Consider the following 18,690-nt stretch of genomic DNA (forward strand, 5'->3'; position numbering starts at 1 on the left):
AGACAGGACACCAGTTCTGAAGGTCACGGAGGTCCCCCTTCTTCGAAGCAAGGCAAGCACAGCTTCTGCCTACATGACAAAGGGAGGCCTCTGCTCCCCAAGGACTCAGCCCAGACTGTGACAAGATCCAGGCCGAGGATGTCCCCAAACATGCAGTAGAAATCCACAGTCAGCCTGTCCGTGCCTAGAGATTTATTAGTAGGCATTAGTAGTATTCTTGCCAGCAAGTTAAAGAAGTATGGGCTGGATGAATGGACTATAAGGTGGATAGAAAGCTGGCTAGATTGTCAGGCTCAGCGGGCAGTGATCAATGGCTCTATGTCTAGTTGGCAGCCGGTATCAAGTGGAGTGCCCCAAGGGTCGGTCCTGGGGCCGGTTTTGTTCAATATCTTCATAAATGATCTGGAGGATGGTGTGGATTGCACCCTCAGCAAGTTTACAGATGACACGAAACTGGGAGTAGAGGTAGATACGCTGGAGGGTAGGGATAGGATACAGAGGGACCTAGACAAATTGGAGGATTGGGCCAAAAGAAATCTGATGAGGTTCAACAAGGACAAGTGCAGAGTCCTGCACTTAGGACGGAAGAATCCAATGCACCGCTACAGACTAGGGACCGAATGGCTCGGCAGCAGTTCTGCAGAAAAGGACCTAGGGGTTACAGTGGACGAGAAGCTGGATATGAGTCAACAGTGTGCCCTTGTTGCCAAGAAGGCCAATGGTATTTTGGGCTGTATAAGTAGGGGCATTGCCAACAGATTGAGGGACATGATCGTTCCCCTCTATTCGGCATTGGTGAGGCCTCATCTGGAGTACTGTGTCCAGTTTTGGGCCCCACACTACAAGAAGGATGTGGAAAAATTGGAAAGAGTCCAGCAGAGGGCAACAAAAATGATGAGGGGACTGGAACACATGACTTATGAAGAGAGGCTGAGGGAACTGGGGATGTTTAGTCTATGGAAGAGAAGAATGAGGGGGGATTTGATAGCTGCTTTCAACTTCCTGAAAGGGGGTTCCAAAGAGGATGGCTCTAGACTGTTCTCAGTGGTAGCAGATGACAGAACAAGGAGTAATGGTCTCAAGTTGCAGTGGGGGAGATTTAGGTTGGATATTAGGAAAAACTTTTTCACTAGGAGGGTGGTGAAACACTGGAATGCGTTACCTAGGGAGGTGGTGGAATCTCCTTCCTTAGAAGTTTTTACGGTCAGGCTTGACAAAGCCCTGGCTGGGATGATTTAATTGGGGATCGGTCCTGCTTTGAGCAGGGGGTTGGACTAGATGACCTCCTGAGGTCCCTTCCAACCCTGATATTCTATGGGATGGAGGGCTTCTGAGAACTCAGCCAGAGTGAGAGGCAGCTCCAGCTGGTCCTGGTTGCCCGTGCTGACCGTCGGAGTTCATTCCAGAGCACTCTGCAAGCATTGGCGTCCATTGGATCCAGGGAGAAGAGGCCTGCGTAGAAGGCTCTGTCCCTTCCACGCATCTCCTCCGGATCTGTGAGGGGGGGTGCCGTCCTCTGCCAAAAGGCAGGTGACTTGCTTCTTTGCAGCTGAAAGTGCTTAGTACGTCACCAAATCTGGCCCAAGCTAGCAGGTTGGGCACCATGAAATTGAGGAACTCCCAATTAGTGATCACCTGTGACAATTTGGTTAAGTGATTTACCCAGCATCACGCACAAGCATTCTGTGGCAGAGGCAGGATTAAAGTCCAGGTATCCCAGGCAGCATTCAATTGCCTTAACCATGAGACTATTCTTTCTCTTCCTCATTCACTACACACCTTCAAATTTCTGCAACTAATGAGGCAGGGTCCTACCTTCACTACACTGATTCAGACCCAGAGCAGGCCCAGCCTGTGCACTAAATGAGGCAGGGTCCTGTGGAAAAAGCAGTGTGATCATAAGCCAGCGTAATCCTGGTGTTTCCTGTCAAGTGGTTGACAGCGAAACCTTAACCTAACTGTTTTCTCTTTTATTTTAAATGTAATTTCTGCGGTTTAAAACAACCAAATTCCATCACATGGAAGGGTGATCAGCAGGGTTGGAACCTTTAGATCCACCACACAGACATTTGCTACTTGAGCTAACAGAGTAACTGACAGCAGGTATAGGTTGTCATCCTCTTGGTAGACCAGCGCTGGAGGGGGATGAGACACTTTGCCATTGAGTTTCCACAGATATTTGCTGACAGCAGAGAAATATTCAGGCTCAAGGTTCTGGAGGAGTATGTCGTCTAGTGTTTACAGACTCTTCTGGCCATGGTCCCCACAGCCGGGGTTCTCTGCTCGGTGTCCCCATCCGGTATCCTTATTTTGAACCTCTGACCTTCACTCCGATCCCTGTTTTTCATTAATTGTCCCCCGCAATCAGTTGATCCCTGGGTCCAGTGGTCCCTCCCGTTAGGCTGGGGGAGGGGCCTTTAGCAGTGGGTGGACTTGTGCCCGCCCACTTCCTGGATTTTCCAGTAGGACCTCCGCCCATCCCCTCCAGCCTGTCTTTCCCCAAGTCTCCTCTTCCTAGTCTCCCTGGTCCAATCTTCCCCCTGCCTTTATCCAATTTCAGTCCCCTCCCATCTACTAGAGACCTCAATATCTTTGCCTAGCCAGTCCCAAGCTCCTGTCCTGGCCCCTGACTCCTCATTCACTTTCAATATTCTTGCCCAGCCAGTCCCAGACCTCTCCCCAGAGCTCCTCATCTGATCCCTATGATTCTGTTTTTTATTTTAACGTTTCCTGGGAACTTATTGGTGTTTGTTACCAAAAAACAGGTGAAAATCAGTGCACAAAAATAACATCACAGTGTTCTCGGTAAATATCAGGGGATAAGTAGATAGAAAAAGCAACAGAGAAAAGGAAGAGTACTGAAGTAAAAGCAGTTTAAGTTGGTGGTTTATTTCATGAACTGTAAATTATCAGTACCTACACAGCTGCTTGCTTGTGTGTGTGTGTGTATCTTCCACTATATTCCCTTGCTTTAACAGACAGACTCATTTATTAACTAATGTAATTATCTGATTTTCCTAACGATCACTATTTTTATACTTGAGTGGTCTGAAATTCTCATAGAAAAAATCAGTACAGAGTAGCTTTTGTAAAATCCAGGAATATTTTGGTAAAAACAAAGAGCTTTACACACTTATAACAAGTCTCTGCGTGCAAAGCAGATCCCCCTCCACCAGTGCTGATAATTTGATCAAGTTTGGGTAGTTTTTCCGCAGGAACAGCACAAGGCACACATACCATGGCACCCCTTCTGCCAAATTTCAAGACCCTCCTACAAAACATAGAGGCACCAGAGCTTCTCAGGTAAATGGCTGTTTAAAAAAAAGTGGGCAAAACAGTATATTTCCCCCCATCTCATTCTCAGAAACGGTTGAATCATTTTTGCTGAAGCTTTCCAAAGAAATTTGCCGAGGCAGACACCTAGCATAGAAAATTCCATGTTGAATGGAAAAGTTGGGCAAAGCTGTAACTGATCTTCAGTGTTGGGCAATCTTAGCTATAGGTAGTGCCACCAGCTCACTCGCTGTCCTTTTGTCTGTCTGAGGCCCGACAGGTGTTCCTCACTGAAAGGGAGACCGAGGGAGCTGATTTTTAAAGCTGTTGTAATTTAGTTTAAGAGATTAGAGTTTAACCGTTTATGCTCACCTACGCTAGAAAACTAGCTATTCCTCCCACCTATCCTCCACCTTTTCCCTGCAAGTGCATTACACATCCTTTCCTGCCCTCAAACAGGACAAAATGTTTGCTAGGCTTCCCCAGTGCTTACTTCCACCTGCTCCATTACAGCGAAGGGAATCGCAATGCTACCCTTCTAGTGAAACGGTCCTAATTGGGTCAAAGTTAGTACATACATCCTTTTCTAAACCCCCTCTCATGTTTCCCATTGTCGGTAAGTCCTCAGGGGTCTACTCTTACTCATATAGTACTCAAGTGTCCTTCTCAATTGTAAGGTTAGATTAGAAGAGAAAATTTTAAAATGCATCTGGTTTATCCCCATGTATACTCTTTACTTTTCTTCTCGTCTTTGAAAATTAAAATCCATACAAGTAGATTCACCCTCAGTTGCAGTGATGACACAGGGATTTCTAAACTGCTGTTTCATTGTTCAGTTACGGAAGCAATTTTATTTCTCTGGTTCTTACACGAAATAGGGCATGTCTGAATTGATCATATCCCTACAAACTTACAGTTAGAACAAGTCACAGTGTGCCAACTCAGCTTTCATTTAGAGAAAAATTGAGGGTTCTCACCCTCACAACTGCAGAGGAAACCTTGAATATATGCGCCAAGGGCACCCTAAAAATCAAAAAGGAAAGAACCTTATGAGTCAAGCCTAAAAAAAACAACACGCCATGATTTTTTGAACATTTGGGTCTAGCACTAGGAAGAACCAGTCGCTTGTCTGCCTGCAAAGGCCAGAATATATCCATTTGCAGAAGCATCACGTTTCTGGATACGCTTATGGAGAAATGGTCATCTGCCAGAAGGCTGAGACAGAACTATAGGAACCTAGGGTTCCTTCTCTGTGATCTGGTAAGTACACCTACGTCTACCTCATCCTGCATGCAACCTGGACAAGTCATTGACCAATACAAGCACAATCAACATCAGTATCAAATTAAACTGATTAGTAAACAGGATGACTCAGGTTAATACAAGATCTTTTCGCCTCTAGAGACTTATGCTCAGTTCGTTGTTATGGACAGAAGCTTCGTGTGAGGACTTCTAGTTTCCAACCAATTCCTTAGCAGCAACTGCAAAATATACTGTCCAGTTCAGCATAACAGCGGATATTCACCCAACTGGAGCACAGTGGTTCTGCTGGAGCTTGTGACTGAGGCGTGCTGGCTAGACACCTGGGGGACCTACAGCTCACCGAGCCTGCCGTAACTATGACTGGGGCTCCAACTAGTGCTATTAGTTTCCACTTTCACAAGCATCACGTAACAGATTTAGAAGAACCCCCCCATTTTTTCCACGGGTCACAACATGCAGACATATTGGCTTCACAGTGGTTTAATATGAACAGAACTTGGACATTACATTATCAGACAGCAGAATGAAGACAGTTTGTGAATTAAAGCCCCACATCAAGATATATACACAGCAGAAACAGCCTTCAATCGCTCAGCACTTGTGCATGAATGAAGGGAGTTTTTAAAAAGTGACTAATATAGATCAAAAAGGCAGCAGATTGCTTCAAACAACAAGTTAGCAAGGCAGGACCTATATGCCACTTCAATCCAAAAAGCAGAGTAACTGGTCAGTGCAGAGTGCTTCTTTGCAGAGTTCAGAGAGGAAAGGAGCAGACCTAGAGACTCCACAATCTCCTTCTGGAACCCTCTCCTTGTTTGCATTACAAGTCAAAGATCCACCTTTCAAGCTGGCTCTGAATCCAGTGCCAGGATTATATTTCATGTACATTTTGCATCAGCCACTCTTCAATTTGTGTCACTCCCAGGAGCAGCTCTCTCCGGGCTGCTTCAGTGACTCACTCTTCATTTGGGTTTTTCCACCTTTACCCATTCCACCCCGAGACAAGTTCCCCACTGGAAAAAAATTCACAAACCCGAGGAATAGCGGATGCCCTTGTGGATAAGTTTGGCAGGAATCTTTGTGGATACAGTGGGGGGCCTAGTCATCTCATTTCTTTGTGAAGACAGAAAGAGGTCAGGTCACTGCACAGAAACAACTCCGAGAACTTAGGAAATGCCTCCCTCTAGAACCAAGACACTCAGTGCTTCTTGACATAGCACACTCTCCCCAGAGTTTACCTCCTCTGCTAAGTTCTTAGTGACACTACAAAGCAAATGGTGATCCTGGGCCTGACTTTTGGGGAACCCCTGAGCAAAAAGCTCAAGTTCATCTTTTACAGTTACTCCAAGGGAATGTGTATTTGTGGTGCATCAGCAGTTCACAGCCCATTGCACCCTCTCACCAAAGGAAAGTGCTTTTAAAGAGCAGCTACTTGACTAGTTCCCATGTCTTTTCTCCCCCACACAAAAGCATTCCTGGCCTGCAAAGCCACCATGGGGGGCAAGGGAGGCATGAAAAGGAAGGGCTGAGGATGGCTGATACTTGTGCTGCCATTCTAAAGGCACACTTCCAGTGCAGGTTACTGGTCACAAATCTCCTGCCTCCAGATTCAGGTGACTGGAATGCTTCTGCATGGGAGCGAAATGGCAGCCACTCAGCACTACGCAGTCTGGGAGTAACTGTGCCCTATTCTCTGCTCCCATTCTCTCTTCTCAGTGGTGGGCAGGACCTTTCCCTCTAGGTCCAGGGATGGGAGCCAGGTCTTTGGAGAGACAAGGCCAGCGCAACTCTATTGACACCCTCTGCGCCGTACCAGTCAAGAGCAAGCTGTGGCATTTTCTGGACTCATCAGCTGTCCGTGCCCTGCTACCTGGGCAGCCCAGGCCCAACTCCACCCACCCTCACACCACCACCAGGCCACACTCTTGGAGCACCTAGAGAACGCAGCGACAGTACAAACACCCCCAAAGCTGCCAGCAGCATGTTAGAGAGGAGAGGGATAAACACGGCTATGCTGAGCAGGCCTGTAATGCAGGAGATCTGGAGCAGGGTCAGAGAGGAATCTTGGGTCTCAGCACTTGCAGATAGCACAGGATGAAGGTTTCATGCAGGGTAGAAGGGGATTTATCATGGGGATAAGGAAGGGACTGGACATCCTACCTGGCACCTGCTTGCTCAGTTTTTGGTTAAACCCTACCAACATCCTAAAACTTGCTGCAGTCACTGACGTATATGACAATCACTGTTCTGCTCTGGTGTTCTTTACAATGCTTGAGGCTGCACGGACGGGGGGTGAAGGACGAGGCTGAAAGGACATCTTATACCCCCTTTCACAAGGAAGAGGCAGCCTAGTCACATTGTAATAATGCCCCAAGACAGTTCGTGCCCCACCCTCACACCTACTCACTCCTGCCACTGGGTGCACAACAGCAGATTCATGGCTTAAATCTTCACACCCTTTGGCAGATATCAAAGCTCATCTGAACGCAACACTGCTGCCAGATACAAAAAAGAAAAATGCTGGACAAACGGGGAGGTTCAGAGAGGAAAAGCTGGTTCAGGAGAGACCGATTTAGTGTAAAAATAAATGTCATTTCTGCAGGAGGGTGGGTGGAATGGAGGAAGACAGAGCATCAGGATCTCCTACTGACGGACTTTCCCTGGGACGTAATTCCGATCTATAGTTTCCTCTTGCAGGAACATGTGTAAGCAGCGCTCGTTCTGTGCCAGCGGGTGTCCAGCAATTCTGCAAGGGAACAGGGAGGAGCAGAGGTTAGCACACATGCACCAGCTGGAGCACCATCTTAAGAGAATAAAGGAAAACACCTTTATGGACCTCAGAGCCATGTAGAGTGAAGGGTCCACTCCACTCCCATTAGGGGCAGAGAAAGGGAGAAGCTGCAGCACTTACACATGTTGCCAGAGTCAGATTCTATACACATGGACGATGCACCTAATCAGCTCTGCTAAGGACAGAGGGGCAGGTGCATAACTCATCTCCCCACTCCCAATACATCCACTGCCAGACAATCAGCTCTAGGAGGACAGAATTGCTCGTGACAACAGCAATGATGGTCAGGTCTGCAGCCTCACGATATCAGACTAGCACAAGAGGAAGATGGCAGGCCCAGGATTTTACACACTTCAGCGCCACACTGAAGTGCGGAAAAGTATCTAAACAATCTTTCCCTCAGGACAACAGTGCTGCAGATGCATTGCACTGAGCCCCCAGAGGAGAAGGTGCTGGATCATATTAAAGAACTTCTGTATTAAAATTACAAATGAGTTTGATTCCCCATAGTTTAAATTCCAGGGTATTACTAATTAAGAGGTCTCTTGGTTTTTGGTACAGTCTCTCCCCCTCTGTGTGAAACTTGCAAGCTGCTAATTGTGTTAGTACATTCTAAGAGAGTCTGTTCTCAAAGCAATTCTTTGTAACAACTACTCAGAGACTCAAAGCAATACTCTGTAACAACAGAAACAACACACAGAGACTCCCCGCCCTTTTGTTGTATTCATCTCACTTTGTTAACAATTGTGATTAAAATACAGATAGAGGATGTATGTGGATGGATGCTTGGTGTGGATAATAACTGAATGATCAGGGAGGTGCCAGCCTTAGAATCCAGTGTCCATCGGCTGAAGAAGGCGTCAAGTGGAAACAACCAGAGGACCCCCGGAGGGCAGACTGGAATCCACCCAACAGCCTCAAGAATGGGAGAACCAAAGAACAAGGTAACATCCAGCAGCACAGAGCCGTCAGGAATGTGCCATCTGCTGACTGATTCAGCAACAGCATGATGAAGCAATTCCCATAGACTGGCATAGGAAGTAAAAATAGACTCTAGAAAGTGAGAACTTTGGGGTCTGATTCTGCAAACCAACTTCCAGGGGCATCAGACAAGGCCCTGCTCCTTCCTCATGTCCAGGCCACCTGGCCAGTGGCTTGGCATGAACAACTCTAAGGCTGGTAACTATGATTTCAACCTTGCAGAACTGTGTGTGTGTGAATTAATATGAAATTGAATGGAATGTTATAGCTATAACTGCTTACTAGGATTCTTTCTGTATTCACAATAAATGTGGCATTTTGTCTTTTCCCCTTTAATAAGATCCTGCTGGTTTTTATTTTACTGGTATAACAAAGGGAACACTGTGTTGCACATCAGTGCTCCCTTTACAAAGGACTTCCTTCAGAGCTGCCACTTGACTATCCGGTCGGAGTGATGGCGGCTGAAGTGAGAGACTTTAGGTAGGTAGGTGGGTGGGGGGCGGAAGTGGATCAAGACTCCAGAACTGACATTGGGACAGCCCTCCTCCCCATCCCTGTTCCCAGGGCCATTAACCAGCATATCAAATACAGGGCAAGCCCAGGACATGAAGCTTACTTGTTAATAAACTGTTCTAGTCCCTGCCTCCTCTCCTCAATGAAAGACTCTTCGAAGATCCCCTCATCTCCTCGAAATGGAAGCTGTCGTTTCAAGGCTTTTCCAGGCAGCGGTGGCACTACAATCTAAAAACACACACACCAGTGTGAGCTAGCAGAGGAGTAGGATGGACAGGCCTCTCAAGTGTTCACAGTGGTCCCCTCCGACCCACAGGCTGTGCTCCTACACCATTCACTAGCTTGCTGGGAAAGCAAGGCTGTCAATTCCGAAAGCTCCTCTCATTTCCTGGGATGGCCACCCACAGCAGCCTCTCTGTGCAGGTCTGCACAGACTGTTCTCAGAGGCCCAAGCTGTTTAAAACTGGGCTGTTCAGGAGCAGGATTGGCGCAACGGTAACAGGAACAGGTCTGTGTGCAGAGGCCCTCACCTTACTGTCTCGCTCCAGCTCATTCTTCAGCCATTCAAAGTCACTGTATCGCCTCCTCACACAAGACTCTTTCAGTTTGAAGATAGGGAGGTTTGTCTGCAAGAAAGGAGAGGCTGTTAATTTGCAGTTTGCTGTAGAAGCCAGGCTGACTTTACTGCGTCCTACTAAAGTCTGCAGAGCTGCATTCAGAGGCCTGAAACCTCTAGACACTCGAGGCATTCAAGGTCAGTAAAGAGTGCATAGAATGCTGCAATACATGAAAGCATTTGCAAGCCTCCCTGCAGTTTTTCAGAAAAAAGCATGTGTTTTCAAGACTACTCTGGGCAGAGAAGAGAGAACTGTTCACCTCGGTGTCCTTCACACTCCGTGAGCTATGCTTTCAGATGCATGGTCTCCCTTTTGGGGGCACTGGTGGTGCCTATGCTACCATTCTGCATGTGCTACTTGTAATTACAAGAAAAGTCTAGGCCTCACCCCTTTCAGATGTTCACCCTTATGAACTCCAGGCAGCATTGCAGAGGGATACGCACTGCCATTCTGCACTGCAGTAGACCGCAACCCCAGACTGTACAACCCTTTTGGAGGGGTTGAGGAAGGAGGTTAATCCCCAACTACATCCAAGCAACAGGCTGCAGAGACCTTGCTTTAACATCTCCAAACAGCAGTAGCAACCCTCCCCATTGCAAGGAAAGGTTTCTGCATGTCTAGCCTGTGTAGTTTGGATCTAGCCAGGAAATTGTAGGAATTTTCCCAAAGCTGCATTAGCCCTGAAGCCTGATCTCTCACCTGGTGATTATGTTAACTCCATCTTCCCAATGCTGACCCCTCCCCCTGAAGGGGTTATAGAACTTTATAGGGAGAGTGACGGAGAAGGGGAGGTAACAAAAGCTCTTGGATGAGCTTTTTAGTGACCAGATACACCCTCATGTTAAACCTGTTGCTGCTACATTTAAACAGTTCTTACTAAAGCCTCTGATCAGCTTTTAGGCTGTACATCTGTTTGGGACTGAGTATGGTGCCACCAGGGACTAGAACTGCAGAGAGAAACTCTGCAGGTAGTTTCCTACTGTTCTCTAGCAGCCACCTCTAGCTGACTGAAGAACCAACAATGACAGTTTTTTGTGGGAGTGGGGAATATCATCATCCAATCCTCAGATGGAAAGTCAGTCATGTAGGGTATGAGGAGGACAGTAAAATTAGCTAATGAGGACAAACTGTAGCCTCTAAGGGACAGGGATTGTATCTTCTATGGTTTGGAAAGCACCTACCACACCGAGTGCAAGCACAAAGTACTCCCCTCTCCTGTGGGATTATGTAAATTTTCAGGGGAAGCTTGGAGCTTCTCAGTCTAACTTATTACTGATGGCACCATGGCGATGCATGGCACCTTACAAGGACACCCTGCCCCGAAGAGCTCACCACTTCGGACAAGACCAGGCAAAGGGATGTTGAGTACACAAGGAGTGCTCAGCCATACCGATTATGCAGGCTGTAATGCACAACCTCTAGGGCTGCACTACTCATTTGTATAAGCATATCCGTTTTTAGGATTAGAGTTTGTCAATAATTGGTAGGTAATTAGATTGGCAACCAAACACAAAAGCCATTCAGCACCCAGTTACCTAGGAAGGCTGTTAACTAGCAGCTAGCCAAGACACAACAAAAGTCCCCCTCCCCTAAATATTGTTCTCTTCTCTGCCCCAATTGGAGCGAATGCCCCTGGAGACACAGCAGAGCACCTGTCTTCGTTTCTGAGCAGTGCGCAAGAGGCAAGTGGTACTCTACTTACATAGAGAGGCATTCCCACACTAAGGAGGGGCACAAAGTGGCTGCACTTGGACTCGTTGCCAGCAGAATTCACTTAAGAGGGACTGGTGAGTACATAAAACCACTGACTTTGGCTCTAAGCAGGACCTGGTGCTTCACCACCACCATTCTTGTTCACATATACAGAGTGAGACTGCACCAAGTTCGTGGGATGTAGAGGTGAGGAGGCAAGAAGTTTTCTTTCCTCGAGATCCAGCAGATACGTTGGGATTTACCACCTTCTCTACAGCACTGGACAGGAATCCTCTGTTAGATATGGTAGGTGTATCCCTCTCAGAGTTTGGTAATTCCAGGGGCCTTGATCAACCCTTCTGAGGTCAGACTGGGGTTTCTACAGGGTTGCAGACTTCCGAGGCAAGGATGTGGTAAGATCCTACACCTCCATCATTACGCTCAAGTCAGAAAACAGCCATGCCAACAAGATGATAAAGCCTGTTTCCCTGGACAAGACTTGGCTGTAGACATACTCTGACCTTGAGTCCTTTTCCCACAGTTCAACATGCAGCCAGACGTGCTCGAGAGACAGAGGTCCATGCGACCCAACAAAATAGAGTGAAATGGCCCAGGCCTCTGTGGGTCTGTCTACACTGCTGCTGGGAGGAAGCCTCCTGCCCAGGTAGACAGACTTAGGTTCGCAGGGCTCGAGTGAGCACGTAAAGAATAGTGGTGTGGACAGTACGGGGTTCCAAATCCCGGCCGCCCACACTCAGAGGCAGGGGGTCAGGTGGGCTGGAGAGCCTGAGATGCTGCCTGAGTGGGAACGTCCATGCTGCTATTTTTAGCATGCCAGCTTGAGCTTGACTGGCATGAGCCTTTCTGCCCAGTCAGCAGCTGGAAGCCAGCCTCCCACTGCAGACATCCCCCTGTGGGTTCTGTCGCAAGTACAGGGCATTCAGAGACCAGTGTTATTCAAGGGCCTGGCTCACTAGAAGCCGCTGCAGAGGACTGTTTTAGAAAGGAAGCAGAAAACCTTGTCGTCCCAACTCCAAACAGCATTCCCTTTATAGTCTGCACTTGGAAAATGAGAGGCTAGCTTGGTCATCCCAGAGGCTGCTGAAAGGAGGTCAAGGGACCCTTTGAGGTCCTTTTATGAGGCTCCAAGTACTGTTTTTAACAGGGGTTCTCAAGCTTTTTCTTTCTGAGGCCCCCCCAACATGATATAAAAATTCCATGGTTCACCTGGGCCACAACAACTGGTTTTCTGCATCTAAAAGCCAGGGCCGGCATTAGGGGGTAGCCAGCAGGGCAACTGCCCGGGCCCCATGCCACAGGGCCTCTGCAAGGTTAAGTTGCTCAGGCTTCAGCCCCAGGTAGCGGGGCTCAGCCCCCCGGGCTTCAGCCCCATGCGGTGGGGCTTTGGCCTTCTGCCCCGGGCCCCAGTGAGTCTAATGCTGGCCTTGCTTGGAGGGCCACCTGAAACCTGCTCGCGGCCCCTGGACTGCTGGACGAGAACCACTGGTTTATAACACAGTAGCACCTCAAGGGCGCTCAGCAATTCCCAGAGACCTAGAGGGTGGCAGGCCCTACCCCCAGGGTGGCGTGGGGATGTTGTGATCTGTCACTCTGCCTGCAGCCACGCACCTGGATAAGCGGCCCGCCCCGGCCTCTCCCCCAGGCACGGGTGTCCGCTCCAGGCTGCCCAGAGCGGCGGCTCGAGGCAGGCCCAGGAAGGGCGACTGCGGGAGCCAGTTTGCCTCTGTCTGCTCCCAGCTGCCCGGCATCTGCCCGTCCCCCAGGCTGGGGGCAACAGGGGGGCTCCAGGCCGGGCGGCGCCTCAGCCTGGGCAACAGCAGAGACGCCCGGGACCCTAGCGGGCCGGTGCCACCGCCTGGGAGCCTGAGGAGGAGGCCGCGGTCCCAGCCCAGAGCCCGCCACCCACAGCCCGGCCCCTCCCCCGCCCACGGGGCCCGTAGCCGGCGGCGCTGTAGCGCCCGGCCCCTCCCCCGCCCGCGCTGTAGCGCCCGCGGGGCCCGTAGCCGGCGGCGCTGTAGCGCCCGGCCACTCCCCCGCCCGCGGGGCCCGTAGCCGGCGGCGCTGTAGCGCCCGGCCCCTCACCCGCATGCGGAGCTCGTAGCTGGTGTAGCGCGCCCGGCCCACGCCCACGGTCTGCGGGTTGAAGATGTCGATCTCCAGGAAGTTGCTGGGCGGCCCGTAGGCGTCCGTCAGGTCCTGCGGCTTGGAGTGGAGGCGCCGCGTATCGGCCACCGCCGCGTCCGCCATGATGGAGCCTGCGAGCCCCGCCCGGCCGCGCCGCGATACGCACCCGGCCCGCCCCGCCCCGCACGGCCGCCCCGCGCCGGCCCCGCCCCGCCGTCACCCGCGCCGACCCCGCGCCCGCTGCACGCGGGGTGCCCGAGCCCGGACCCTGCGCAGCGCTCGGCCCGACCTCCTCCCATGGAACCGCCCGGCCAGGCCCCGCAACCCGTGCGGGGCGGAGCCCCCCCGCAGATCCCTCACCCCCCCCGCCAGACCCCCCTAAACCCGAACGGGGCTGAGCCCCCCCGCAGATCCCTCACCCCCTGCCGGGCCAGACCCCCCAAACCCGAACGGGGCGAGCCCCCCCACAGATCCCTCACCCCCCCCCCCGCCAGACCCCCCTAAACCCGAACGGGGCTGAGCCCCCCCGCAGATCCCTCACCCCCCCCCGCCAGACCCCCCTAAACCCGAACGGGGCTGAGCCCCGCCGCCGATCCCTCCCCCTCCCCCCCCCCGCCAGACCCCCCCAAACCCGAACGGGGCTGAGCCCCCCCACAGATCCCTCACCCCCTGCCGGGCCAGACCCCCCAAACCCGAACGGGGCGAGCCCCCCCACAGATCCCTCACACCCCGCCTGGGCCCCAGACCCCCCTGCAGATCCCTCACACACCCCGCCTGGGCCCCAGACCTCCCAGACCCTGACAGGGCTGAGCCCCCCGTGCAGATCCCTTACACACCCCTCCTGGGCCCGAGACCCCCACAAACACGTACAACGATGAAACCCCCATGCAGATCCCTAGGCTGAACAGACAGCAACTGTGAAAAATCGGGACTGGGGGTGGTGCGTAATCGGAGCCTATATAAGAAAAAGACCCAAAAATTGGGACTGTCCTTATCAGATCAGGACATCTGGTCACTCTTCAAATCCCTTATACGCCCCATATGGCCCCAAGACCCCCACAAACCCGTACAGGCTGAGACTCCCATACAGATCTCTTATATACCCTGCCTGGACTCAAGACCCCACACAAACTCATATAAGGACTGAGACCTCCATGCAGATCCCACCTACACCCAGGGCCAGATTAACTCTCCTGTGGGCCTGGGGCTATTAGATTTTGTGGGCCCCTGTATACAAATCTTTTTCCTAATTTTAAACAAAATGATCACAATTATGGCATTGAGGCTATTAACGCAATACCAAACTTGCCTTTTAATGAACATAAAGATGTTCTGTGGTTACATTTCAGTCTTAAAACATGTAGAATATAGTTAATTCAAAATAGCCTACTTCTTACCTTAAAACAGCTGTTATATTAGTTTATTTCTGGAAGGGAGTTTGGGTGCAGGAGGGGGATTCTGACCTGGGGCAGGGGGTTGTGGTGCAGGAGGGGTGCAAGGTGCAGGAGGGCGTGGAAGGTGCAGGTTCCAGCTGGGAGGCTCTCACCATAGGCAATGCACCAGGGCTCAGGCATGCTGCCTGCCATAGCCCCACGCTACTCCCGGAAGCGGCCAGCTGCTGGCACGTCTCTGCGCACCCGTGGAGGGAGGGGGACAGCGTGTCTCTGTGTGCTGCCCGCGCCCACAAGCACCACCCCCACAGCTGGGGGCACAGAGACATGACAGCAGCCAGCCGCTTCCGGGAGCGACATGGGGCCACGGCATGCAGGCAGCCTGCCTGAGCCCTGCTGCACCAGGGCCCCCCTTAGCCTGGCACCTTGGGCTGCAGCCCCTAAAGTCCCTGCATTAATCTGGCCCTGCATACACCCCATATGGTCCCGAGACCCCCACATAAGGATGCGTGGGACTGACAACCCCATAATAACCCCACATACACCATATATGGGATCAAGCCCACCTTCACCCCTTATGAGACTAGAGACCCCACCTACACGTAGGGGTGCTGGGACAATTTGTACAGTGCGGGTGCTGAGAGTCATTGAACCAAACTGTAAACCCTGCATATGATGGTAACCACTTCAAGCCAGGGTATGCGGCAGCACCCCTACATTCCTAATTCCAGCAATGATGCATACAACCCAATGGGACCCAGATCCCCACCTACTATGATCTCTATTGGATTGAGACACCCCATGGAGACTGCCACATTTGTCACCTATGGATATAAGGCCAAAAGAACCCCATCAGTATTATTATTATTATTGCTTTATCTTATTTTATTTATTTAGACAGCTCTGGGACTATACGTGGCATTTTACAAATATTAAGACACCCAGACCCTGCCCCAAATAACTCGCGGTCCCCGTCAGACAAGCAGAGAACACGAAGCAATATGTATTAGTTTAGCGATTGTAATGACTTATTGCAGTTGTGATGGATGTGGAGCTGCTCTGTAATACCTGATGAATACCATATATGACCTGGGTATTGGGATGTTTTTGTATGACTATACGGGGCTAGTTTAATAGCGGTCTCCAAGGAAAACAAGCAGGAAGGAAGAATAGCTCAAGATATAATCAGCAAACTCTCGAGGATTGTTATTGGACAATGTCAGAGCCATTGGCTCTAGGAATCTGGCTCAACCTCCAGCAGAGGTTTCCAAACTGGTTTGGACAAACATCACCAAAGCCCGGAATTGACAAGAACAAAGGGACTCTGCCTGGATAATAGGAGCTGCTCTTCCTAGACATTGGGGATCTGATTAGGGAAACCAGTCTGACACAGACACTGGCTGCAGTGGCTGAAGAAGCTGGGCCTATCCAGGCTATCATCAGGGGAAGGCAATAGTTTAGGTAAGATAGATGTGTGTGGACCACGTTATTTTAAATTCCTTTCCTCTAATTGCTTTGTTCCTTCTGTTAAGTAATGTTCTACTTTAAGACAGCCATCTGGTCACCCTATGCCACTGGTCACAGACTCCTGAGAGGGGGAGGAACTGCAGGTACCAAACCCAGTTGGACAGGCTGGGTAAGTGTAGTAACATGGTGCCAAGGCGACACATGGGGGGGCGGGGTGAAGAAGGGCCAAATGCACTTCCCCAGACGCCCGAGGGGGGTGGGGGGGCACATTCAGCAGGGAACCACAGCGGCGAAAGGAGCAGAATGTGTGGCTCCCAGGCAGGCCCACGCCGGCAGCACCTCCGGCGCAGCTGTGTCTCCTGGGGTATGTCTGTACAGCCCCACCGGAGGACAGGTTACACAACTGCACTGGAGGAGATGCCAATGTGGGGCCGCCCGAAGGCCCCACGTTCTGCTCCTCTCGCTGCTCCAGCTCCGTAGAGCCCTGCGGCTCAGAAATTGGTATCTGGAGCAGACAGAGCCCCTCCCCCTGGGTAACGTGGGACAGGGAGGGAATGGAGAGAGCGTGGGGGTCCTGGGCTGGGGAAGAGTCACGTGCCCCACTTTAGCTGGTGCCTCCTTTGTGTCCCTCCCATGAGTCACTATGTAGTTGAATGAAGCAGCCCATTCCCAGACTGCAGTATTGTAGGTAAAGTGGGTTTCTTGTGCCCTGAGTGGTCCCTTTAAAAAAGGAAGCACGGTGGATACATGACATCTATAGCGCGCTGTCCAGTCTGGAGTGGGAGAATTGCATGAATCCCATTCCAGGCAAGAGGGAAGACCAGGGAGGGGGCTGAAATGCAGCTAGCCCTGTAACCGTGACAGTTATGATGTGCTCAACAAAGAATAGAACATACAATTGAAGGCCCCAATCCTGCAGGTGACTTCACCAGGGCTCTGAGCAGGCTCAGTGCTCCATCCATGCAGAGTCAGCTGCAGGGTGGGTGTGACGTTCTGAGTGTAATATAATATCTCATCGAAAGGTGATGCAGGGCCAGAAAGAGTTAATTAACTCACAGACTGACATGACCCATGGCTGAACTTTAAAGACTTGTTAGGAAGATATGTAAATGAACAGAGCTTTGAAATGCAGGCCTGCATTGTTAGAGATAGAAGGATAGCTGTTTGCTCAGGTCTTGTGATATAAGCAAACAAGTCTTGTCTATTACTATGGCTTTGATTCAAAGATCAAAAAGGGAGTATTAATGTTTAGGAAAAGTGGAAAAGAGTCCTGTGACACCTTATAGACTAACAGACTATGAGGTGCCACAGGACTCTTTGCCGCTTTTACAGATCCAGACTAACACGCCTACCCCTCTAATGTTTAGGAAGACACTTGAGTGAAATAGCATTATTGTCTATATGTCTCTTTGAAGGTTGTAGTAACCTGTATCTGAACTGTTTAATGGATAAATTACCCTGTGCTAATTGCCATGATGTTTGGGAGAAGGAAGGTTGAGCATATTGTTTTCTCAGGCCAAAAGGCTGCTGGAAATGTATAAAAACCCTAGGACAGGATCCCTCTTCATCTCAGATCTGCTTTGGGTTTCAAGGGGAAACCCTAAGCCATAAGAACTGAGATCACCAGTCACTGACTGGAGTCACCCTGAGACATTGGACTATAACCTATGGACTATTTCTAAAAGAACTTTTGGCAACTACAGACTCATCTCTGCTCTGTATCTGAACCTCAAGAATTGTATTCAAGTCTGTCTGTATATTGATCTTTCAACCAACTCTCTCTCTCATTTCTTTTTTAATAAATGTTAGTTAATAAGAATTGGCACTAAGCGTGTATTTTGAGTAAGGTCTAAGTTATCATTTGACCGGGGTTTTGGGCTTGGTCCTTTGGGGTCAGGAGAACCTTCTCTTTTATATGATGAAATAAGATTTTCAGACTCTATCATCATATGTTTGACATGTGTCTGGCTGGAGGCCTGAGGCTGGGTACTTTAAGGGAACTGTGTTGTTTGGATGTCTGAGTAACCAGTGAGGTACTACAGAAGCTGTTTTGTGCTGGCTGGGTAAATCTAAGTATTGGAATTTCCACCAGCTTTTGCAGTTTGTCTGCCCTGTTCTGTCTGCAGTTCACCCTAATTGAGTGACCCCAGCTGGCTCCCACAGGCACCATTGTCACAGTGGGTCCCAAAGATACAAGGAGTACTGTGCAGGACAATGCGGTCTACAACACATATAGACTGGTCAGTCTGAGGTCTGTGCTAACCAATTCCTTTTCTAATAGTCTACCAAATCCCCAGGGAGGTCTCTGCCTGTGCTGGGGAGCTAGTTTTTCGAATGTCTACTGCTGCTGATGCTGTTACTATTATTCATTGTTTCCATAGTGACATGTGTACATAAGGGTAAAAGGCTCTTTTTCATAAGGTGATCTATGCCGTACAAATAAATGTCCTCCTAAATAGCTTCCAATCTAAAAGCAGAAAGCAGGTCAATATAGAACAGACAGATTGAAGCAATGGTTATGACGGCCAGAATGCTTCCCAGAATAGGTGGGTTTCAG

The 18,690-nt window shown here is 50.2% G+C and overlaps 1 protein-coding gene across 2 annotated transcripts; it reads right to left on the reverse strand.

The window, feature by feature from the left end:
• Positions 1-5,000: 5,000 nt before the first annotated feature.
• SNX12 (sorting nexin 12) lies at positions 5,001-13,484 on the reverse strand. 2 transcript variants are annotated; one of them, XM_037908884.2, is made up of 4 exons: positions 13,234-13,484; positions 9,352-9,447; positions 8,925-9,049; positions 5,001-7,282 (listed from the first exon to the last, which is right to left on the reverse strand). In XM_037908884.2, exons 1-4 carry the CDS (start codon positions 13,396-13,398, stop codon positions 7,180-7,182), a joined length of 489 nt encoding a protein of 162 aa, XP_037764812.1. In that variant the 5' UTR covers positions 13,399-13,484; the 3' UTR covers positions 5,001-7,179. The 2 variants fall into 2 exon arrangements, with proteins under 2 accessions (XP_037764812.1, XP_037764813.1); XM_037908885.2 differs by lacking the exon at positions 8,925-9,049 and having other exon boundaries at positions 13,234-13,446.
• Between the last annotated feature and the right edge of the window lie 5,206 nt (positions 13,485-18,690).

Source organism: Chelonia mydas, chromosome 9 (genome assembly GCF_015237465.2).
Source record: "Chelonia mydas isolate rCheMyd1 chromosome 9, rCheMyd1.pri.v2, whole genome shotgun sequence".
In the NCBI taxonomy this organism is placed as follows: Eukaryota; Metazoa; Chordata; order Testudines; family Cheloniidae; genus Chelonia; species Chelonia mydas.